Genomic DNA, 24,463 nt, shown 5'->3' with positions numbered 1-24,463 from the left:
TTATACATTCGAAGCGACTGGGAAACGTCCATGACAGCCATTGTCACCTCAGCTTGCTACATAACTTCTGAGTGATTTTGGTGGTGGTGTTCCTGCTTCCTATCAGCCTGCACTACTGCGCCCACACCTGTCGTTACAATGACAACTAGCGTAACCATGTCAGCAAAATAATTTTGACTAAACTCCCACATCTAATTTGATTACTTGTAACTTGCTGTTTGGACAGTCGGTATTCCAAAGCGGTTTTGAAAAACAAAACCGATTTGAGCTTTAAGGCCTGTAGTGTGAACAAGGCTTTATACCATAGAGTTCATTGTTTTCATACTGAGCCTTGTGTCAATACACAGGATATTGCAGGCTGGAGAATGGCAATTAGTATGTCTTTACACATAACTGTTTAATCAGTATGGCTTCATTAGGCCAACCATTATAAGGCTTCTAAAGAATAGCTAACAATGTCCAATTCAGCTCACTGTGTCATTTAAATAAAACACATCTCATAAAGTAGGATTTTATTCTGAATCTCAGTTTGAGGTGTTTACTGGTGGATCAAGTATAGGAAAACACCACACTGCCAGCTGTGTGTGCACGTTATACCACACTAAGAAGTAGGCTAATGAACTGAGCCAACGTGCCTTTTTAAACAGATGGCTGCTTTCATAATTCAAAGGACTTGAGGTGACTGCACTGAAGTAGAAGACATTTTACTCTGTCCTACCATTGGTGAAAGGCTTCTTTTGAAGTATAAACAGTGTGATTAGACAATTTTAGGAAAGGAGGATGTGTGATAAATGGAGAGGGAAAGCTTGATAAATGGTGAGGGTGGATCGATAGGAGGAAACCGGTGAGACTAGGCCTATATGAAGGCTTAGAATCTTCCATCTTGGTAAGAGTTTTTGCACTAGGCTAGTGTTTTGATGCCAGCATGCTTGTTTTTATTTACAGGATCGATATCAAAGGGATGCATGCTTAGCATTGGGTGCTTGTAGCCTGGTACCTTCTGAAGCTATAGACCAGCGAGTTCTGCAGTCAATTCTGTTCCAGTAATGCCATTATGAAAATGTCTCCTAATCTCCCCACGCAGCCTTTCCATGGTTTTATCACTCTACAATAGAGAATTGAGCTGGTAAAAGATATGCTCCAGTGTTTGTTTCCACCGTTTCCATATTGCCAGGCTGCATGACCTTACTTTGCTCATCAGTTTCTTTCATTACAGCATCAAGCCTAGTGAACATACTGAGATTAGTCCCAGATTACCACCCAGTCTGAGTCACGCACTGCCAAGAGTGGATAATACAACAAATGCTTCACAACTGACTCAGCCCAAGGCCTCAATTAATTTGCTCTCACAAACAAACCATGATGCACTGTTTTTGCCTTTCTACTCGTACACGATGAGAGAGCGAGCGCCTCTATATTACCACAGCATGTAATTATTATCATAATACATTTAGCCCATCTTTCTGTTTTATAAATTGCCTCCATTAACAAAGTGCAATTATTATTTTTCAACGTGTCTAACGTTTATCTTCTCTTGTTTCACAGAACTAGGTTGGTTGCGGGCCCGCCAATGGACCTATAGGAGCTAGCGGAAGTTTAGTTGGCATTGCGTCTGCGTGGACCAGGCAGCATGAAGAGCGAGGTGCCCTCTGAGGCCCAGGGTAGACAGGAGCACCTGAAGGGTCCGCTGGCCAACCCAGAGCCCATGGAGACGGCCAAGAGCTTCCCTGCCAACATGGAGGTGATCGGCAAGGCAGGCAGCGAGTTTGCACCACTGTGTGCCGAGACCAGGCACCGGCCCCTGAGGGACATAGGGGCCCGCAGAGACCCAGACAGGGGCCTGCCTGGACGCAAAAAGCGCAAGAGCCAACAGCCAGGGCCCTCGGACTGCTCCCTGAAGGAGGGTCGTGTTAGTGAGGGCTCTCTTCCCCTTCAGCGCCACCAGCCAGATCTCTTGGAGCGACGCGGTGAGGACGAACGCAACCCAGAGTCCTCATTCAGTGACTGTGCCTCCTCTCCCTCATCCAGCCTGCGCTTCGGAGATTCGGATACTATGAGCTCAGAGGAAGAGGTGGAGGCTGGAGGGACGGGAGCAGCAGGGGGACCGCAGCCAATACAGCAGGCGCCGGTCTCCACCACAGGGGGCGGGACAAGGGTGGGTCTGCGCACCATTCTGGGTCGGACTCGGGGAAGCCGCTCTCATAAGTGGGCACGGTCAGAGGTGGAGCCGGTGCTGCTGAAGCGGCCGTGTCTGAGCGGGCGGCGGTCACTGCATAGGAAGCGGATTGTGAAGCCTGGGCCCGGCGGCATCCAGCGGACTCAGAAGCAGAAAGAGCGCCTACTTCTCCAGAGGAAGAAGCGGGAGGTAATCGCTCGCAGGAAGTACGCGCTGCTCCACAGCACCAGCAGCTCCAGTGAGGAGCTGACCAGCGGGTCATCCTCACCCTCGTCCACAGAGGCAGAGGACGAGCTGTATGTAGACGACGGCAGCAGCAGCAGCCAGCCAAGCAGCGCAGCTGTGGCCACAGGTAAGCTTACCCTCCTTATGCACTCTAGTGTGTGCTTCCGATCTTTTCTCTTGCGTGCACACACGCATTTTTAAATAATTTTATTTGAATTACACAGTACAGTCGAAGGATTCAAACATTTAATATGTCATGTGTATGTATATATGGACATTTATGGATACAGAAGCACATTCTTCTCCATACAGCCCCGCTGCCCATGACAGCTGACACAGAGCAGTACCTCGCTAGCTGCTTTGTCCTACGCAGGTCTGCAATCTGAAGCCCACATACTGTCAGCCTATGTACATGGCAAAGGCTCCCAAATATCAGCCTTATAAAGTTTACAACGATAGCCAAAGCTGTTCAGACGTGACATATTATTATTATTATTACACAAGGGGCTGGTATTTCAGCAACTTGTCAGTAAAGGTCTGCTCCATCTACGAGTCAAAAGAGTAACCCACTTCCAGAATGAGCAACCCCGCCCCTACAACATCAATAGCTGGCATTTTGTGAGAAAAAAACACACACACAATCACCCATAGAGAGAAACATCTTCCTCACTCTTCTGACACTGAGCTTGCAATGACGTATGACATGAAGCTGCTCTGACCAGGGTAAATTGTACTGATCATTACATTTGTACATTTTAGTGATTTACCAGATGCTCGTATTCAGAGCGACTTACAGGAGCAATTAGGGTTAAGTGCCTTGCTCAAGGGCACTGACAGATTTGTCACTTAGACGGCTCGGTGATTCGAACCAGCGATTTTTCCGTTACTGGCCCAATGCTCTTAACCACTAGTCTACCTGCCACCCCACAAAACAGACCACAGGCAAAGGAGTCCCTCACTGTTAGCCAGCCAGCCAGAGTTGAATCACAGTTAGACTCCACCCGTAGCACCGTTCACTCTTGTCCAACTGCTCTGTTTCCCAGCTGTCTGCTTTGCAGGCCTTGTTAGTATGGAGTGGGGGTGGGGAGGTCATGGACGTCCTGATGTTGCAGAGCCAAACATCTCATAATTTTGTCCACATTAGTCAGTCTGTTGCATCACACCCCAGAAATGTGTTGTCAAATTCCTTCATGTCAAATGAATCTAATGCAAGCTAATTTCAGTGAATCTGCTTTGCTCAGAATTGAGATCAATTCCATATTTTTTGCCTCAAGAGAAAAGACTGAGCAAAGGAAGGCATGAATGGCCTTCAGAATGTACATTCATAGTGTGTATGTACACAGCCTATTCCTACAGTTTTATCCAGTCTCACTGTAACTGTATTGAGGGGAATATATTTGGCCTCTGTGGTGTTGTTCTCAGGAAATGAGATGTGTAGCCTGGGGGCCATGCAACCATTACACTGTTTTTGTTCCATCATGCTGAAAGATGTCCTACCAGGCCTATTTGAAGACACTCAGAATTGGGATTTCTTTCACCAGGCTGGCAGCACTTTCACTCTCACTGTAGCCAGAACTGTGTGTTGTTTATGTTCTCCCTCTCCCCCATTATTTGGAAAGACACTTGATTTGGAAGTGAACATCAACCGAATGCTCATTACACTCTCAAACACATGACTCCAGTAAACTGTTACTTTATTTAGAGAAAATTATCAAAATAAAGCTCTAGTAAAAGATACATTCCTCCTCTGATTGTGGAAGAGACCATTTTAATCCCTGAGCCTAGTTTGGTTTGTGGCTGACCTTCCCCGCTCTGTGTGCTCAACAGCAATGAGAAAAGCTGCCTAAATATTGATTGATGAATTAGCTCACTCAGAGCTAGGCTATTTTATGAACAAAGCACAATATCACAGGACTAGGATGGGTGTGGGTGTATCTGTGGGTGTATCAAATTGTATTGGTCACATACACATGGTTAGCAGATGTTAATGCGAGTGTAGCGAAATGCTTGTGCTTCTAGTTCAGACAGTGCAGTAATATCTAACAATTTCACAACTGCCTAATACACACATGTAAAGGGATGGAATAAGAATATATTCATAAATATACGGATGAGCGATGGCCGGGCGGCGTAGGCAAGATGCAATAGATGGTATAAAATACAGTATATACATATGAGATGAGTAATGTAAGATATGTAAACATTATTAAAGTGTCATTTTTTAAAAGTGACTAGTGATCCATTTATTAAAGTGGTTACTGATTTGAGTCTGTTTGTAGGCAGCAGCCTCTCTGTGTTAGTGATGGCTGTTTAACAATCTGATGGTCTTGAGATGTTTTATTTATTTTTCATTCTCTCGGTCCCAGCTTTGATACACCTGTACTGACCTCGCCTTCTGGATGGAAGCGGGGTGAACAGGTAGTGGCTCGGGTGGTTGTTCTTGATGATCTTTTTGGCCTTCTTGTGACGTTGGGTTCTGTAGGTGTCCTGGAGGGCAGGTAGTTTGCCCCCGGTGATGCATTGTGCAGACTGCACCACCTTCTGGAGAGCCTTGCGGTTGAGGGCGGTGTGCTTGCCGTACCAGGCGGTGATACAACCCAACAGGATGCTCTCAATTGTGCATCTGTAAAAGTTTGAGTGTTTTTGGTGACAAGACAAATTTCTTCAGCCTCCTGAGGTTTAAGAGTTGCTGTTGTGCCAACTTCACCACGCTGTCTGTGTGGGTGGACCATTTCAGTTTGTCTGTGATGTGTACGCCAAGGAACTTCAAACTTTCCACCTTCTCCACTACTGACCCGTCGATGTGGATAGGGAGGTGCTCCCTCTGCTGTTTACTGACATCCACGATAATCTCCTTTGTTTTGTTGACGTTGAGTGAGAGGTCGATTTTCCTGGCGCCACAATAACGAGTTCCCTCACCACCTCCCTATAGGCCGTCTCGTCGTTGTTGGTAATCAAGCCACTACTGTTGTGTCATCTGCAAACTTGATGATTGAGTTGGAGGCGTGCTTGGCCGCGCAGTCATGGGTGAACAGGGAGTACAGGAGGGGTCTGAGCATGCACCCTTGTGGGGCCCCAGTGTTGAGGATCAGCAAAGTGGAGATGTTTCCAACCTTCACCACCTGGGGACGGCCCATCAAAGTCCAGGACCCAATTGCACTATGTGGGGTTGAGAGACCCAGGGCCTCAAGCTTAATGATGAGATTGGAGGTTACTATGATGTTGATTGCTGAGCTGTAGTCAATGAACAGCATTCTTACATAGGTATTCCTCTTGTCCAGTTGATATAGGACAGTGGGATGGCGATTGCATCGTCTGTGGACCTATTGGGGCGGAATGCAAACTGAAGTGGGTTTAGGGGGGGCAGGTAAGGTGGAGGTGATATGATCCTTGACTAGTCTCTCAAAGCACTTCATGATGACAGAAGTGAGTGCTATGGGTGGCGCTAGTCATTTCAAAACATAATACTACATAGTTTCCTTAGGACTCGAAGCGAGGCGACCATCTCTGTGGTTGTATCTGTGGGTATTGAAGTTTTTCTTTTTTTAAGTATTCTGTCCGCAGTGTTTGAGCTCTGTGCAGCTTTTAAGGTGCCACGGGTAGAGGCAGTGAAAAGTCCAGCATTTTCCATTATTTTGAACATAGCTCTTGTGCAGTGGAATACACACATAGAAGTTAAGCCCAAGGGTTTGCTGGAATATGACCCCTGGGCCATGGCCAAGCCTGTTAGGATTTTTATACATTTACATAGCCCTCTTTGTTTCAGGCATTTTCAGCCCATGTTCAAGGGACATTTCAGTTTTTTTCCTCTCATATTCATATGCCTCTTTTAGGAACCTCTGAGGCTGGTTCTTCAGTAGTTACCATGAATATACATGCTTTGATGGAGCTCTAATGTATGTGTTTCACTTTGAGACATCCAAATGAGGGCGTGCATCGATTGCTATAAAAGGTGCTATAGAAAGGCCCGGTGCTGCACACACACATTTCAAGTTTCAGACTATATATGCGCATTTTGAATTTCCTGTTGAGTAGCAATGGCATCTTCCCTCCCACATATCAGTCTTGCGCACGGTCATTATTATGTAGCACATTCTCTTTGTTCTACCGAGGTCACTCACTGGTCACTCACTGGCTCCTCTCTATCACACCGCTGAGTCACCCTGACCTGTGAATACCAGTGGAAAATAGACTTTGCACGCAAGGTGGGTAGGTACTGCTGATGGGGGCTAACTGACCTTGCACCGCTACCTGGAGCTCCAAACCTGGCAGCCCAGAAACCAAGCCTCTTCCTCTGTCTGAGCTGCAGGTGTCTGGGTTTATGCACCCAGCTTCTCCTCCCACAACGCACCACAGTACAGCAGGGTAGAGCAGCACAGCTCGCCTCTGACAACCACCTGCTGTTTCCTGAGCTGCACCGCTACAACACAAGCCAAAGAACGCCATTTTTCAAGAAACTCTTAATTTTCCGTTCCTGCCCTACCCTCTTTCACCTCTCTCAGTTGAATGTCTTCGTGTAGCTAAGCTGTAATAGTGTTTCCACTCAGTGGCCCTGGGGAAGGATCGAGGGGGTCATGGGGCGAGGCTGCCTCTCTGTGTCTTTGCTATGGGAAGTAGGTGGGTGGAGAGGACTGACTCAAGCACTAAGCCCCACTGTATCTTGCTAACAACAAGGGCTCTCAGAGGAGAAACTATGCCATTGTTTAGAGGAGAGGAGAGGAGAGGAGGCAGTCAGTAGAGATAGATCTCTTTTGGCCAGAGGAGGGGATGAATGTAACGGGCATAAAAGTCCCAATCACCAAGCTGCCTATTCGTCAGACTTTAAATACATGGACATGACAGGAGTGTTTTAGTACTGTAATTCCTGTATTCATGTCACAATATAGACATATTCCTTGCAGTAGGGTACGAAATCATGACGGTTCTATACATTACATTTCTATCAGCAACTGTCCATACTGTGTGTTATGCCAAGCTGCATACACCCCTGAGGTCATAATCGGCCCTTTCTCAACTGCAAAATGGAGAATGCAGACACTACACACTGAAATAAATGTCTATTCAAAGCTAGCTACCAGGACATTTCTCTTATTTGTCAATGTCAATAGTCACATTGGCCATTGTTAGATGTGAGGTCATATAAGTCTTATTTACATTCCCTGAACCAGGAAGTGTTTGTGTAGAGCAGTATGTTTCATGAGGGAGAGAGGTAGCTAGGCTAGGGGAGGGTGCTTAGCAGCAGCACCCAGTGGACCACTGCAATAGAACTCACTCAGGGGAGTGCTGATGTTCACTAGAGCAACAAGCCACTGCTCATTGCACAGACACACACAAACCACACAGCATCTATGAGGCAACACATGGCACAGTTGAACCTAATGTTACAATAATTTCAGTATAGTAATAATACACAGTGGACTAGAATGAATTTAGTTTTTGATCTGTAATTTTAAATCTGTAAAAATATGTCTGTAGATCAAACAGATAGTCAGTATAAGGACCACATTTAGAACCAGCTGTTTGGGGTGGTGTGACAAAAATAAGCCTCTTGCCTTCCTGGTTGCGATGTTATGAAATGTTAAGTGTATTGAACACACCCTGGGCCTCTTCCTGACAGTGAGGCCAGGTCAGGCATGGCTGGAATGAGAGATACTAGACAGGGGACCAATCAGAGTGCAGATGCAGAGATTGCACTGCAAATCCTGCAGACAGTGGAGAGCAGAGCAGCATTTACTGACCTACATTTCACACAGGCCCAGTACACAGACTGTTAGCCTGCACACCCACACCACAATCGCTATTCATTTATACTGATACTGATACTCCTATTTATCTTTGGGTGTGTTTCTCGCCTGGTGAGGAAGAACCACCAGAAGATGCTGGTGGAGGTTGTTTTATGGTGCTGCGTAACACACATGAGGTCATGTGTTGTCAACCAGCCATCTTCACAACAGAGCCTGCAACATACAGCAACAGACATGTACTGTATAACCACTCTGGAATTAACTGCATACTAAAACGGATGCAATTTTATTTACGTAAAGTGGATTTCCAGCTACTTTTTATATGATCATTATCAGTTGAACAATGTTTACATCAGGACATACAGGTCAAATTGCTAGATGTCTCTCCCCAGTATACTCTTATCTATTCGGATGCCTAGTCACTTTACCCTGCTTTCATGTACATATGCTACATTACCAAAGTTATGTGGACACCTGCTCATCGATCATCTCATTTCAAAATCATGGACATGAATGTGGAGTTGCCCCCCTTGCTTAACAGCCTACCACTTCATTCACAATAACAGCACTTACAGTTGACCGGGGCAGCTCTAGCAGGGCAGACATTTGACAAACTGACTTGTTGGAAAGGTGTTATCCTATGATGGTGCCACGTTGAAAGTCATTAAGCTTTTGGCTCTCAAGTGGCGCAGGGGTGTCCACATACTTCTGTATATTTAGTGTATCTACCTCAAGTACCTCGTACCCCTGCACATTGATCTGGTACTTGTACTCCCTGTATATAGTTCCATTCTTGTGTATTTTATTTTATTCCTCTTGTCTTAGTTTTAAAAAATGTACATATATTTTAGTCTGCATCATTTGGAAAGGTTTGTAAGCAAGCATTTCACAATATAGTCTACACCAGTTGTATTCGGCGCAAGTCATTTTAATAACATTTGATTTGACTGTGTTGTGTTCTAGTTTCTCTCGATGAAGACGTGGTGGTGATCGAGGCGACCCCTGCACCCCCTGTCCCAGCCAGCGAGGAGATCAACGTCACCTCCACCGACAGCGAGGTGGAGATAGTCAACGTGGGAGATGGCTTCAGGTGAGCACCTTCCCCTGTCTCCTCTCTGAGGAGATCAACGCTGTACAGAGCTAATGAACCACAGTGGAAAATCAAAGGAAGTGAGATGGTAAAGTACTTTGGCTGTGAAATTCTCTCTCTCGGTAGAAAAAACATCCACCTCAATATTTCCCCCCATCTTTAAGCTCTGAAAGTAATCTAAATGGCACTGGCCTTCGTTTGTGTCCTGAGACAGCCTGGCCCTGCAGTATTGACAGTACTTTATCCTCGTGGCTCTGACGATATAATCACAGTCAACTGTGGTGTGTCTAATAGAGGCTCGCTGGGCACTGGCTTCTCATCAAGTGTCATAACATTTTCTGAGACTGCCACATTGGGCTGGGGTAGTGTTTTTCCAGGATACCTCAGAAATGCAGTGTAGGCTCTCCAAGTGCTATTTGGCCCCTATGGAGAAGTTGCTGGTATCGCTGTGGCAGGAGAGATAATGCTCATCTGGGATTGGCCATGAAGCTGGCAGGCTGCAGCATTGCACTGGCATTCCACCGCTCTTCCAGCTGTTGCTATCGCTGTCTTCTTCAAGGGCAAGGCTTCCATACAGTAATACACAATCTATCTCCCCATCCGCCATCAACAATCTAACGAGAGACCCTCTCCCCCCAGGGCATTTTCATCTGACCCTCATTTAACTTTGATTCATGGTCCAGTTACCACTGATGCCCCTGTCAGGGAACTGCAGGTTCAGTTCGTCTCTCTGGTACAGTCTCTGATCTAGAGAACCAGGACATTAGATCCAGGTGGATTTGCTTTTCTTCTCGCAGCACGCTCTCCTGAACTGATATTACTAAAACATGGGAAATAAATGCCAGCTGGTTACAGGTTACCAGGGCTTTTGGCAGGCTTTGTGAAGTGGGTACCCAGAGTGTAGTCTTTCCACATAGACCTAGGCCTACATGATTTCTCTGTCTGACTCTTGTGGGATGACTTCTGAAAATGCTCTCTTCCATGACCTGAGGAGAGTTGATCTCATGCATTGGGATTTTACAGCAGTGCCAGTGTGAATGCTATGCTACTGTATATCGGTGCTGTTGAGCTGATATAGTGGTGTTCCTCTCTGAGTTGATTCTGTTTCTACTTGTCTCCCCTCTACTTTCTCTACTTTCTCTCCTTGAACCCCTCTCATTTCTTTAATTGTTATTGAGGTGTCTTGGTGCATAGCACTGAGACTCATTTACACCAGCTTGATTCCATTATCTCACCCTCTGCTGCCAGAAATAGCAAGGCCTGTGAATTTCACTCCTGCCAGCAAAGTCACTCTGTCAACCCAAATGAATTGCTCTCTGTTTGTGATATGCCTCGTCTCTTATGAGACAAATTAGCAGAAATTCTGCTCCAGCAATCAAATGGTCAGTTTCAGTTACTGTAGCGTTTATCTTGTATAAAACATTTATACATGCCACAACACTAAACAATACATTTACTGCACTATAACGGTGACAAACGGTGCCCACAAACTGTTAGGGCCTACAGTGCTTTCTGGAAAGTATTCACACCCTTTTACTTTTTCCAAATGTTACGTTACAGCCTTATTCTAAAATCGATTCAACATTTTTTAAAATTAATATATGCACAATACCCCATAATGACAAAGCGAAAACCGGTTTATAGATTTTTTTGCGAATGTATTTAAAAAAAAAATCAAGATGTCTTATTTATAAAAGTATTCAGACCCTTTGCTATGAGAGCCACAATTGAGCTCAGGTGCATCTTATTTCCATTGATCATCCTTGAGATGTTTCTACAACTTGATTGGATTCCACCTGTGGTAAATTAAATTGATTGGAGGGCCTTGGTCAGGAAGGTGACCAAAAACCTGGTGGTCACTCTGACAGAGCTCCTGAGTTCCTCTGTGGAGATGGGAGAACCTTCCAGAAGGTTAACCATCTCTGCAGCACTCCACCAATCAAGCCTTTATGGTAGAGTGGCCAGACGGAAGCCACTCCTCAGTAAAAGGCACATGACAGCCCACTTGGAGTTTGCCAAAAGGCACCTAAAGGACTCTCAGACCATGAGAAACAAGATTCCCGGTCTGATGAAACCAATATTGAACTCTTTGGCCTGAATGCCAAGCAGCATGTCTGGAGGAAACCTGCCACGATCCCTACGGCGAAACCTGCTCCAGAGTGCTCAGGACTTCAGACTGGGGCAAAGGTTTACCTTCCAACAGGACAACAACCCTAACTCACAGCCAAGACAACACAGGAGTAGCTTTGGGACAAGTCTCTGAATGTCCAGAGCCCGGACTTGAACCTGATCGAACATCACTGGAGAGGCCTGAAAATAGCTGTGCAGCGATGCTCCTCATCCAATGTGACAGAGCTTGAGAGGATCTGCAGAGAAGAATGGGAGAATCTCCCCAAATACCGGTGTGCCAAGCTTGTAGCATCATACCCAAGAAGACTCAAGGATGTAATTGCTGCCAAAGGTGCTTCAACAAAGTTCTGAGTAAAGGGTCTGAATACTTATATATATATATATCACATTTACATATTTATTTTTTTAATACATTTGCAAGAATTTCCCCAAAATTTGTTTAGTCATTATGGGCTATTGTGTGATGAGGATTCTTTTTTCAATACATTTTTGAATAAGTTTAATGTAACAAATTGTGGGGAAAGTTGAGGGGTCTGAATACTTTGCAAATGCACTGTACATAAAGCTGTCCCAACAGCAGTCCCAACACCTTACCACTGCTACACCTGGCTATCAGCGGAGCCTTGTCGGGCAGCAAAACAGTTCATTCAGCCTAATTTACTGACTTTCAAAAAACATAGCTGATATGGCTGACTTGCTTAAAGAATTGTGCTTACAACTGACAATTGAGATGCACAAACTATGGCGTAAGGGGACGACGTGCGGATGAGGCAATGTGTTATTTTGATTAAGACACTAATGAGCGAGTTAGGACAGACGTTTTCAATATAACTATTTGTTTAGCACTTTTGAAATGGGCTGTTCTTACAGTATTCTCCCTGTACACCAAGTCAGAACTGTAGGATAAATAAATGGGAATATAGGCAGACAATGAACATTTATTAGGGTGAGGCATCATGTGGGCTACTAACAGTTAACTACACAACATACTCTTAATATTACTTTCTTAGCTACAGTATACATATCTCCCTGGCATGTTACATTTATGCAGCAGCATACAAGAAATCTTTGGACTCCCCTTGTTCTACTGTGCTCACTTGAACAGGAAGGTGGCGCGGCGGTCTTTCGTGGGCAAATTTTGGCATCAAACTCGATTCAGTCTGGCATTCTCTGGATTTATGGTGCCTTCAAGACAACTGGGAACTCTGAAATTAACAAGGGCGAATCATGATGACGCCGGAGCTCTAGAAATAGGCCCGAGTTCCCAACTTGCAATTGTGAGTTTCTTCCAAGTTCCCAGTTGTCTTGAACTCATTGAAGTCTGATTTCCCAGTTCAAAGTTCCCAGTTGTTTTGAGCACGGCGATTTGCGATTTCCAACTTGTTGTGTAATGTTTGTCCAATGGCCGATGAGCACCGATACGTTTTATCTATAATTTCTCTTTTATTATTTCTCTTCATATGACAAGGATTGAAAAGGATTTGCCAGTAGATTGTCGACTCGATTCATGATGATGACTGCTAGCTAAGATTTTGAAAGTAAAATGTTGACATGATCACTCCAATCAAAGCTACTGTAGCTATAACGTGATTTGAAATAATTGTATCTGTGGCCAATGACCTTAATCTTTCTTGGATGGACACTTCTAATGTAATTCTATGGCAGCACCCAAGGGGCTTGAATTTTCGAGCTCTCCCCGTAGATTTTGCAGTGATGTAGGCTGTCATTGTAAATAAGAAATTGTTCTTAACTAACTTGCCTAGTTAAGTAACGGTTGATTTAAAAAAATATATATATATTTTTAAAATCTAGTTTCCCCATGCGTGACAGAACACTGAGCCAATCACGGCTCAACTTGAGAACACTACCAACCCCTTAGCTACGTATTTTCCTCTGGCTGCCCCACCACCACAGAAACCACTGAGCTAGGCTGAAACCCCTGCATTTTGGAACTGCCCTACTCAAGAAAGCAAAAAGGAGACCAACTTTGTTTGCCGGTTTATCAACTAAATTATTACATTTTAAAATTATATTTTAGTTTTTTTTACGTTGTTTGTGAACTGATATGTGACACGTATTAATGCCAAAATAACAAGCAAAACAGGCAACAACAAAAAAAGCAAAACAGGTGGAGCTCAAAACCGCCCTGAATGATGGGTCGCCCCTGCTTGTATGTAATGGCTAGGTATCTGGGGTGTAAAGTAAACCAAATAAACCTACATAGGTGATTTTATGTATCCTTTTTATCCCATTGCAGGTCAAAACACTGTTCTGGCACTGAAAAATACTTCAAGCAACATTGTGCAGGTTTACTGAATAGGCAAATTCTCTCAACCCTGTGCCTGTCACCAATCACTAGATGTGCACAAAGCATACCATAGGTCTAAAGATATCAGGAGTGGCCAGCCCAATGAGCCCAGTGCATTTTCATGTTTTTTTCCATTTCATCTGAATGACATGCAGATGTTCAGGTTGTAAGTAAGGTAGTGAAGCTTATTTATCTGGGTAATGGATGGCTGATTGGAGAGGAGATAGACTGCTAGTAATCCCAGGTGAGCCTCCCAGCTGCTGTGTCCTTGAATGAATCACTCATTTGCTTCAGTAAATACTCAGCTGGCTACATAAATGCAAACTTAATGAGGCCGTGTCATTCATTTGCATGTTAGGGGATTGGTTGGTTCTTGGCGCTGTATACTCTTTACTAGCTAGCTAATCCACCTTGTGTAATTATGCTCCTTACTAATGTAATCCATAGCATGCTAGCATTGTTAGCCATAAGCTTATGTTTTGTTATTCCCAGTTATTATGCTTTCAGGAAGATAATCAGCCAAATATGGCCTCCTCAATGATGGCTAGAGAGGAGGTACACAGCACAGCCATGTCATGGCCTGTTCTGTCTAAACAGGCCCGCACGGGGCCAGAGAAGGTTCTAGAAGCCTCTGTCTCTCTGGTATGACCAGTCATGTGGCATCACTTCCCATTATTATCAGGATGAGAGGAGCCCCCTCCACACTCTACAAACAACCCTAAAATAGTCAACTCCATATCTGACCAGTTAGAGTCCTATGATATTATCCCATATTGACCTACAGTATCTATCATATAATACATTTACTGCTTCAAGGAACGTGTTGTTTTCAAGGGTGGGTTTTTAGATGTAGGATATTTGTTCTGTATGTAGGGAAGTGCAATGAAGTGTTGAGTAGTGTCTGGCTGTTCCCAGAATGGGACCCTCTGTGTGAAACCTAAGGTCAGTTGGTGGCGCTCTCTCTCTCAGGCTCTGACCGTCGACGTGACTCATCTCCAGGCTCCCAGCGCTCTGTGTGTGTGCTGTGAGTGGAATGCAGGGAGTGGGGGAAAGCGGGGGGGGTTCTAGGCAGGGGGAGGGGGTTAATAGCATCAAGTCTTAAAATCTCAGGAAAATGTGTGTGTGTGTGTGTGTGTGTGTGTGTGTGTGTGAAGAGGAACAAGAAGAGTAATAACATACTGTTGTTTAGTAGCGTGGATGAGCGGTTAAAGAACAGTTCAGACTGCTGTGGAGTGGAATAGCAGGGGGCCAGACAGTCTCTCTATAGCTCTGCATGGTGCATAGCATACCCAGAGAAGAGCTGCACTGGGGAGCAGGCCACATGCCTCTGGTTGTTTTTAGCAGTGAAGCCAAGCCCCTCTTCCAGAGGCCAGCTCATCTGACCACTCTCTCTGGGCTCACCATCTCAGTGAGCCCATTCTGCAGGTCTGGAACCCCAATGGAGAATTTAACCCACTTGGCTTGACTGACTGGAGCTTTAGTGGCCCTGTTAATTTCTCCCTTGTTCCCTCTGTCCCACAGACACGCGATTAGCTTGCCCGTGATTGATTGTACCCTGACAGTGCTCCTCTGTAGATTTAGTCAGGTTGTGCACTGTGACTTATTTTAAATGGCGTTATCCAGGAGTTGATAAGGCTAAACGTGCCTGGCCTTTTCAGAAACATTCATGTGGGAAGAGATCAGTAAGGGGGATCAATCAGTAAGGGGGATCAGTAAGTAAGGGGGGGAAGAGAAGAGATCAGTAAGGGGGGCAAGAGAAGAGATCAGTAAGGGGGAGGGGAAGAGATCAGTAAGGGCCCTCTAAGAAATAGAAGGCTGTCTTTTTCTGAAAACTTGTGTGTATTTGGAGTGTGATACAGATGGGTTTACATAAGCATTGCTCTCTCTCCCCCTCTCTCCATCCCCCTCCTCTCTGGTGCGCCCTCACGTGCTCTATCACTCTTCCTCCCTCCCTCCACTCTTTTGCTGTATCGCTCTCTCTCTCCCTGTAGATATCCTCCGCTCTCTATCTATCTCTCTCTCTCTCCCTCTCTTCCTTCTCTCTCTTCATGCTAGCTTGACGATATTCTCCCTAGGTATTTCCGGGAAGTGAATGAACAGAGTGTAGCTAGTTTGTGTGTGTTTTATCTCCCCATCTCTGCCTGCACCTCCCAGAGATGCCCTGGCTTGCAGGAGAATGCAGAGAAGGGCTGTTTCTGAAGGGGGAGGTGTAGCAAGGAGTACTGGGTGTAGAGGTCAAAGGGCACCAGGATGAGTAATGCAGACATCCCGATTCTCGAGCTGCAACACACATACATGTACAGAGTTTGTGTCAACGGACATGGAGATGAATACATCATTATTGGACGTAGCTACCCGTGTCTGCCCCGCCTCCTGTTTGTTGTGATGCTGAGTTTGCCGACTGTCATCTGTACGTAAACACATGGACAAATCCCTTTTTGACTCTGTGTGTTGTGGAAAGGTTAACACTAATTGTTTCAAGCTAACGTTAGCGAACATAAGATGGGCATTCAGTGGGCTCTAAAGTGTCAGCAGTTCATTTGCTCGTGAAAGAAATGCAAATACGAAACATAACTGGTAGCATTTGTGCGAGTGTGATATACATTTAATTCTGCGTCCCGTTAGTTGTATTTTCCACGTAACATTACGAGGATCACGCAACCTGATACACTGTAACTATGATCCACGTCACCAAAAGTATATTCAGAAATGACAAGCATTCCTCTACTATAGAGACTGAACTTGGGGGCATGTGCTAAGAAAAACGTTAGAGATAATTATCTCCATTCTACACTGTCCATGAAATGAAATAAACATACAGACAATCTGTGCTAATTCCACAAAACATATATTTATTTGATATGTACAGTTCTTATCAGTATGAATCTTTTAGGTTTTGTAGATAACTTTTCAGAGGACTGAACCAGGTGTGATCCATAATGTTTGTCTAAGCACATGAATCTCCAATTTGCCACGCGCGTGACAGGGTTGGCAATGACGGTTTTCCGCTGAAAGATCTTTACAGTGCAGAGAGGCCAATGGTTGGGATAGAGGGTGTGAGTCTGCATGCGTGCCATATTCACTATTAGTGGAGGCTTTGGATTTTGGTGCAGAACATGCAGCTTGCACTTATGTCTTGCCCCCCGTACCATAGCCCAGTTTGTACACAGTCCATAGATCCCATCCTAGCAGTTAGCTCCACATTACCCCACTGTCGAGCCCTCTCTAAGCCCTCAGGCATTTGGCAGAGTGCGCGTGGAGATGGCAAAACCGTGGTCCTGCCAAGCCCCCAGTTCCCACAGTGTTCATGTTTACTGTGTTCTGTTTTCCCTTCACCTCCACCCCTCAGAGGCCACGGTGGTAAACAGGTATTTACAAAATAATCCCAGGTCTATGTTGTGGGTAATTAGGTGCTTGTCCCTGGTGGGCTAGCCTGTTCCCTGGGCCCTGAGGTGGGCTAGCCTGCTCCCTGGGCCCCGAGGTGGGAGAGAGGAGGACCAGGTGCCAATTACAGTGCAATCAAGCCACACCTCCTGTACTGGCTCTCTATGTGTACCACCTTCACTGGTGTGTGTGTGTGTGTGTGTGTGTGTGTGTGTGTGTGTGTGTGTGTGTGTGTGTGTGTGTGAACTGCCCCGCCCCATGGGACATGCCATGGGGGCTTTTCTTCCTTTTTTCTGCATTGCCAACATCAGAAGTTGCACTAATAGGTTTTTGCCTTCCTTAGAATGGCATTTCCTCTGTTGAGTGGTGTGAGTGGGGACACTCACGTCTGCTTATTAGAAGGACTTCTTAGGCCTACATGGCCGTGTGTGTGTATGGCCTTGCTGTTGTTGTGTGCACACACACACTGGTCTCACTGGAATAGCAGCAGCCCACCATGCTTGTCTGTAATCTTATTGTTTTAATGATGCAACCTGTGGTTTAGAGGTTCCAGCAGCAGCCATTTGTTGAGAGGAGCAAGGGCCTCTCTGCTCTTAGCTCCTCCCCTTCCCTCAGCCTGATCTTGGCCCTCAGGCCTGGTTCACTGCTCTCTCTATTCCCCAGCCTCATCTCTCCATGTCTCCATGACAGGCTGCTTTACGGCAGGCACTCTATCCCCTAGGCTCCCCCCTCTCATCCTGCTTTACGGCACACTGACACTCTCTAGACTCCCACATCACACGAGAGAGAGGAAGGCAGGAAGAACGAGTGAGGTAGTGATATGAGGAGAGAGGAGGCCTGCGAAAGGGAGAGAGGAAAGAGAGCGCAGTCAATGATGCACAATGGTTGTGACTTGAGCAAATATGCGTGGTTGGTGAGGCTAAATGAGGTAGAGGTGTTTCTGTGTGTTGAATTGTGTTTTCCACAAGGTTGTTTTGGAGTTTAGTGAGTGTGGTGGATGAAACCATGTGTGTGATACAAACATGATCTTTCTGTGTGGTTCTCAATGGTTTGCACAGCTGTGTGTGTCTCTCATGCACATGGCTGTGTGTAGACTGTCTGTATGAATTAGCTGCAGCGCTTGCGCTCATGTCAGCTGGCTCTTATTTACATTCCAGCCAGGTGCCAGGTGACTCAACACACAGAAAAAGCACTGTGGACAGTCCCCTGTCTCCAAATGACACCACTTCAACTTTCCCTTTTACTACATGATAAATGACATCATAAAATTAACTGTTGTTCATATATTTATTTAAAGGACGATCAGGCTGGGAAAGCAAGAGATTTGCTTCGGGAGGAAAATTGGGCTGAGTTGTCTGGATTTTCTCACTTCTCCATGAAGTCCTATGGACTGGGTCTCGTCCACTGACCACCGATCTCCAGTGAGAGGGCTGTGTGGTCAGCAATATATCATAGAATTGTTACAATACCGTAGCCCAGGGTCCAGATAACCTGGCATTATCAGCGTGGTCCCAGTCAGTCTGAACTGAAGCCTTGTTTAATCTGGTTGTTTAGCCCCCTCTCCTCTCCTTCCTCGCTAACTGGCTGTGTGTTTGTGTCTACAGGCCTCGCTCGGTGGGGGGCCATGGCAGGATGTACTGGGGCCCCAGTTGCTCCCAGAACCGGCCCCAGGAGCCCCGCGGCCGCCACCGCCTCTCTACCGTCATCCAGCCTCTGCGCCAGAGCCCCGGGGAGGTGGTGGACCTCACAGTGGATGAGGATGGTGAGCATGAGGACGTGCCGACCCGCAATACCACTCTGAGATGAACTATATGATGCAACAGTCACATAGAGGTCCTAGACTTGAGACTCAGACCTCTGTTTTTCCACTGTCTTTTCTTTCAAAGCTAGGCTCATTCGTCTTTCAACACAAAGGCGAGTTTACAGGAGTCCTCTGAGGCATTTGTCCTCTTAAGAACAGTCATTTTTATATGAACAACATACAAAGTTGTTGCAAATACACTCTCTCTCTCTGTGTGTCTGTGTCTCACTCTCTCTCACACACACATACAGAGAAGCAAGTTTACTCTTGAGGCAGAAAGAAAATAGATCTGGTGATTATGTGTGTAAAAATCATTTCCATTGGGTAACAGCTTTTTCATCGATGCTGCATACGATAGCCGGACTGTCGCACAGCATGTGAATGTGGATTTTGATGAGTCTAATGCTTTCTTACATGATCCAGCTCAACACTGCGTAGGGAGTTGTGAAATATTACATGTCAAATGAAATACGCTCATTCACACTATTGTTTAATAGGATTAGCTAGCTTCTTCCACACATCTCTCCAAACTTGCGAGTGAGTGGCTGTCACTAACTTGAATAAGAATTGTCCCGTCATCACAATTCAATTTGAAATGTTCCCGTAAGCGAGCACTGTTTTAATAATGATTCATCTGTATCTTTTCATCAAATGGAGGAATATTAATAGCGACCGTGCCCCTGTCTGCTCTTTCATTGGTTGGCTTTTACACATCAACCCATTGCACTTCTGATGCATGTCGTTTCATACTGTCAATCCTAAAATGTCACAGTGATGCCAGCCACTGGAGCAGTAGCCAGAAGCATGCTCTTCATTGTTAATATGGATGCATTAGGCACAAGGAATGAAATGCACCTGGCGGTGTTCAAGCTTTTGTGGGTAAAGATTTTCACTCTGGATTTAGGGGATATGCCCCCGCCCCCCCCCTGCCCCTCCCCCCGACTCCTGATGAGTATAGCCGACATTGAATTACAAAGTCCATTGAAGAGCTGTGTATTTAATCATCTCCAATTTATATACATACATTATTCTCACCAGATGTATAGGCCTACTCCAGGTCAGTTCATACATTCATGACAGCCCCAAGCCATTACATATACACCTTTTAAAAATGGGTTCTTTGTTTCAGTATCCCTGTCGAGTTGTTCATTTGTTTTTATTTATTTAAATGAAAAGCACATTATAAATTCTATTTCTTATCATTTGAATATGTCAGGTGTGGACTGACTGTTTTTGTAATGGCTTTACCATTCCAACATCCTGCATATCTCTGGCTAATGGCTATGTTTTCCCAGACCAGTTTGCCCTCTAACCTGAGGCATTAGCAAACCAGACCAAAGCATTAGTGTGACTTAAAAGTCCAATTTGGTGCATTCTCTTTATGGTCTCGCACCGTGTGACTGATAACAGAATAACAGAGCGTTGTGAGATATGAGCCTATTTGCATTTCTTTGGAGGAGAAATTAATTTGTGACTATGAAAAGCAGATGGAGCTCACACTGTGGAATGCTAATGAGGTCTCTTCTTCTCCCTGGCTGCCAAGGCACTGCAGCCAGTCTACACACCAGGGTTTCCGTTAGCCGGTAATAGCCAGCTTTTGGCTGATTTTTAAAAATAAATAAATAAATAGAAAAGCAGATAAAATTGCCGTGTGTATAGTAGGCTTACAGAGTGTACAAAACATTAAGAACACCGTAATATTCAGTTGATCCCCATTTTGCCCTCAGAACAGCCTCAATTCGTCGGGGCATGGACTCTAGAAGGTGTCGAAAGCGTTCCACAGTGATGCTGGCCCATGTTGACTCCAATGCTTCCCACAGTTGTCAAATTGGCCCTGATGTCTTTTGGGTGGTGGACCATTCTTGATGCACACGGGAAAAATCCATCATCAGCGTTGCGGTTCTTGACACAAACCGGTGCTCCTGCTACTATACCCCGTTCAAAGGCACTTAAATATTTTGCCTTGCCCATTCACCCTCTGAATGGCACACATGTCTTAAGGCTTAAAAATCCTTCTTTAACCTGTCTCCTCCTCTTCATCTACACTGATTTGAAGTGGATTTGACAAGTGACATCATAGTTTTCACCTGGATTCACATGGCCAGTCTGTCATGAAAAGAGCATGTTTTGTTCACGCTGTGTATATTCGTTGTGTAGGGATATCTTATTTATCACACGCCTACAGCATACAGATACAGAGCCTTATGAGTGGAAAATCTGTCAGAGCGCGAGACCTGCTGCTATAGCATCTCTAACAGTAAATGCTTAGGCAACAGAAGGCTGACTTCATCAGCGTGTCACACACCACTTTGCAATTAGCTGGAGGCAGTATGCACTTTGAAAACATACTTAATTGTTTGAAACCTGAACATTTTAATACATATGAGGCATCTCTTACCTTGCTTCAAAGTAGCCGAGCCAAAATCAGACCATATCCGCGGAGGCAATTATTTTATATCAACTTCCTTTCATTGTTCAGTATTCCAAGGTGCAATCCTAGTCATATTAGCAAGTTGTTGCATATTACATCTCCCCTCTTTCTACATTTCTGCAATCACGTGTGCAGTGCCCTTCTGACAAGTGTTTTCCCGCTAATTGGGTTATTGAACAAACATTCCCGCCTAGCTTTCTGCATTGTGCGCATATAATAGTTGATCAACATTTTAAGCTGAACGTTCTGGTCTGTTGCATAAGACTCAATGCTTCTTAAGGTTTGTTTTATGTAGCTTAGACATTACTGGTTGTAATGAATTTGGAATCTATCGTCCCACAACTATCCCAGAGTGTTTGGAACAGGCAATTTCTTTCTCGACAAGCTGACCAATAGAATAGGTCAACTGTTCTACTGTGGAGGATAGTAGATTGACAGGCTAGTGATTTTGCTGTTCGTTGGCTGAGGAAAAGTTGATGTGGACAGTTATTCTAACTTCTTTTAAAGTGCACATCAGAATTTGGTAAGAAGGACGGCACATCATTGCTTCCTTGACTTTCGTGTTCTGTTAGTGATTTCTGTCATTCTGAGCACTGTGGGTGGACGCTCTAATAGGTTACGCACCCAATGCATATGGGTCCGGGAAATTTCTCACATGTCCGGTAAATTAAAATGCTGCCGGTCAAATGTCCGGCGCCACATTTTCCTAATGGAAACCCTGCCACGCACACACACACACACACACACACACAGATGGATGTGTGCTACATAATGAATTCCCACCTATTAAATCTGTTTACCTGTCTCTTTTCCCTATCTCAGATCTCTCTGTTGTGCCATCCACCTCTGACACCATTCACCCTCAGACTGTCAGCTCCTCCTCTTCATCCTCCTCTCATCATACCTCTACCTCAGAGCCCCACGATGCCCTAGGCCCCTCCACCAGCTGCCCTGGTCAAGGCCCAGCCCCAGACAGCACGCTGGCACAGGGGCCAAGAGGTACCGCAGGCACGGAGGGTAAGACAGACCATACACTCTCCAGAAAGCCATGATGTCAACCTTGTGTGCCTTTATAAGTTTAGTAATCTTTCCTGTGGGTCATCTATGAATAATGATTTAAGCTTAAAGGTGTTTTCCATCTCTATCAGATGAGAGCAGAAGAGGATCGTCCGGCGTGGCAGGAGAGAGTGGGGGCACGGCCATGCCCAGGTTACCCTCCTGCTGCCCGCAGCACTCCCCCTGCGGAGGGCCCTCCCCTGGTCACATGACCCTGGGCCATTCCAGCTGCCTGCAGGCCCAACCCCCCCAGCAGCCGGGCTCCCAGCAGCACAGCCACGCCCACCACTTCCACCACCACCATCACCATGTGCCTCAGCACCCACCTCCACCCACTCTGCCCTTTCCTGAGCCCAGCTGCCCCCTAGAGAGGCCCACTGCCCTACCTGCACCATGCAGAGGGGGAGGGGTCAGCAGCAGCAGCTCCACCCAATACCACGACCAGGTAGGCCTGAGCATCAACACCCTGTTGTTTTTTACGTTGTAGCATTGGAGGTTTGGCTGTTACTTCTGCTTCCTTTTTTTGATTTCCCCAACTTTAATATATCGACCAGAGAATTTATGCATTTCTTATAGCAGTAACATTTTATAAATATATTCCATATTAAAATGAGATTTTTTTAAAGTCATGAAAGTATTTGATCATATTTTCTTTCTTGCCCAAAATCTATAAAAGTAGGCTAAATGAATAGAATCTGAGGAGATAGAAGGCTGCCCTTTCCTCCCACAATAGCTGGAGATAAATTCAGAATAATTTCTAGTTTTAGTAAACCATGCAAGCCATTTTCTCCCTGGCAGATGTCACCATCGCATTCAAATGTATCTTTGACTACGTCTTTGTGTGTCTAAACAAACGGCTCCATCAATATCTGCCAATGAATCAGATTCAAGGTGATTAAAAAGGATTAAAGAAGGAAAAAACAGAATAGGAACTGAAACAGACAAATAACTGGTATCTTAACAAAAACATTGCAAAGGAACTAGCTGGCAGCCTCCCTTGAAGCCAGATTCACTGCTGAATAATTTAAATTCTGCTAATTGTTAGGAGCTGCTGGATTGTATTATTTACCATCAAAGTGGAGCAGTGTGTGGTTAAAGTGTAATGAGTTGGGTTGGGTTTGAGAGGGCTGTGTCTACAGGTCAGGTTAGGGGCTCCCTCCATAGACCTCTGTCTCTCTGTCTTGATACTCTCTGATTCCTACAAAATTCATGCAGGGCTGGGGCAAGTATTCAAAACTGGGCCGTCAGGTCTCTACCATGAAAAGGAGGAAGTAGTTTCATGGGTAAGGCAAAATACTGTGCCCTTTGATGGGTTTGGCCTACATGTAGGTACCGCCCTCAGCTACAGCTCAGAGAAAGGAGACATACTGCCTGCGTAAGGTGAATAAGTCATGTTTTATGCATCCGTCTAAATATGATTATTTATTTGAATAATTCAACGAGGGAGGGCTGCTACTATGATTTGAAACTCCATCACTTAGATTGCATTTTCTCAGCCAGTTTACTGCAGTCTAAACTGTGAAGCCCATTGTCTTGTACTTGTATCTTTGTGCTGGCTGGACCATGAAGCCCTGTGGTTTTAGTTTAGTGTTTTACTGGTTAGTTATATATTCTGTCATTACAGAGATCAGAGTCAGACAGTAGCACCATAACATCATAGTCTGGTTCTACTCTCTCCATACCTCCCCTCCCTGTATCTCTCACCCCTATTATTTCCTTTTCATTTCCCTCCTCTCCTCTCCAACCCTCCTGTCTCTGTCTCTGTCTCTCCCAAGCAGACTCTGCCGGTGGACCTGAGCAACAGTGGCTTGCGGAGCAGCGGCTCCGGTAGTTTCCATGGCACCTCAGCCTTTGACCCGTGCTGTCCAGGCTCCACGTCTCGGCCCGCTGCCTACAACTCCCAGAATGCAACGGGGCCAGGGCCCAGCCAGCCCAGCGCAGTGGTGGACTCCTTCAGCTCAGCCATGGTGGCCCAGCCTCAGCCACAGCCACAGCTATCCACCTGCAGGCACTTCATGCACCCCTCCTGTGAGTAGAGCTACATCTGCACCAAAAGGGAGATGGCCTTTTATTTTGGTGGGTGAAGTTATTTTGGGGTTAGATTTGTGTGGTTTCTAT

The 24,463-nt window shown here is 45.4% G+C and overlaps 1 protein-coding gene across 6 annotated transcripts in view; it reads left to right on the top strand.

Annotated features, from left to right (window-relative positions):
- LOC118393872 (E3 ubiquitin-protein ligase Arkadia-like) overlaps positions 1-24,463 on the top strand; it is a 40,091-nt gene that overhangs the window by 10,211 nt on the left and 5,417 nt on the right. For 4 of the 6 annotated variants that reach the window (XM_052462282.1, XM_052462279.1, XM_052462281.1 and 1 more), the window contains exons 2-7: positions 1,546-2,528; positions 9,109-9,235; positions 18,662-18,819; positions 22,112-22,306; positions 22,438-22,790; positions 24,121-24,373. In XM_052462282.1, coding sequence (XP_052318242.1) covers positions 1,631-2,528; positions 9,109-9,235; positions 18,662-18,819; positions 22,112-22,306; positions 22,438-22,790; positions 24,121-24,373 — 1,984 coding nt within the window. In that variant the 5' untranslated portion in view covers positions 1,546-1,630. The remainder of the gene's footprint in view (positions 1-1,545; positions 2,529-9,108; positions 9,236-18,661; positions 18,820-22,111; positions 22,307-22,437; positions 22,791-24,120; positions 24,374-24,463) is intronic. The other 2 variants (XM_052462283.1, XM_035787029.2) reach the window with 1 other exon arrangement.

Source organism: Oncorhynchus keta, chromosome 14 (assembly GCF_023373465.1).
Source record: "Oncorhynchus keta strain PuntledgeMale-10-30-2019 chromosome 14, Oket_V2, whole genome shotgun sequence".
Taxonomy (NCBI): Eukaryota; Metazoa; Chordata; class Actinopteri; order Salmoniformes; family Salmonidae; genus Oncorhynchus; species Oncorhynchus keta.
Note: the sequence above shows the minus strand (reverse complement) of the source record. Positions and strands in the feature narration are given on the sequence as shown.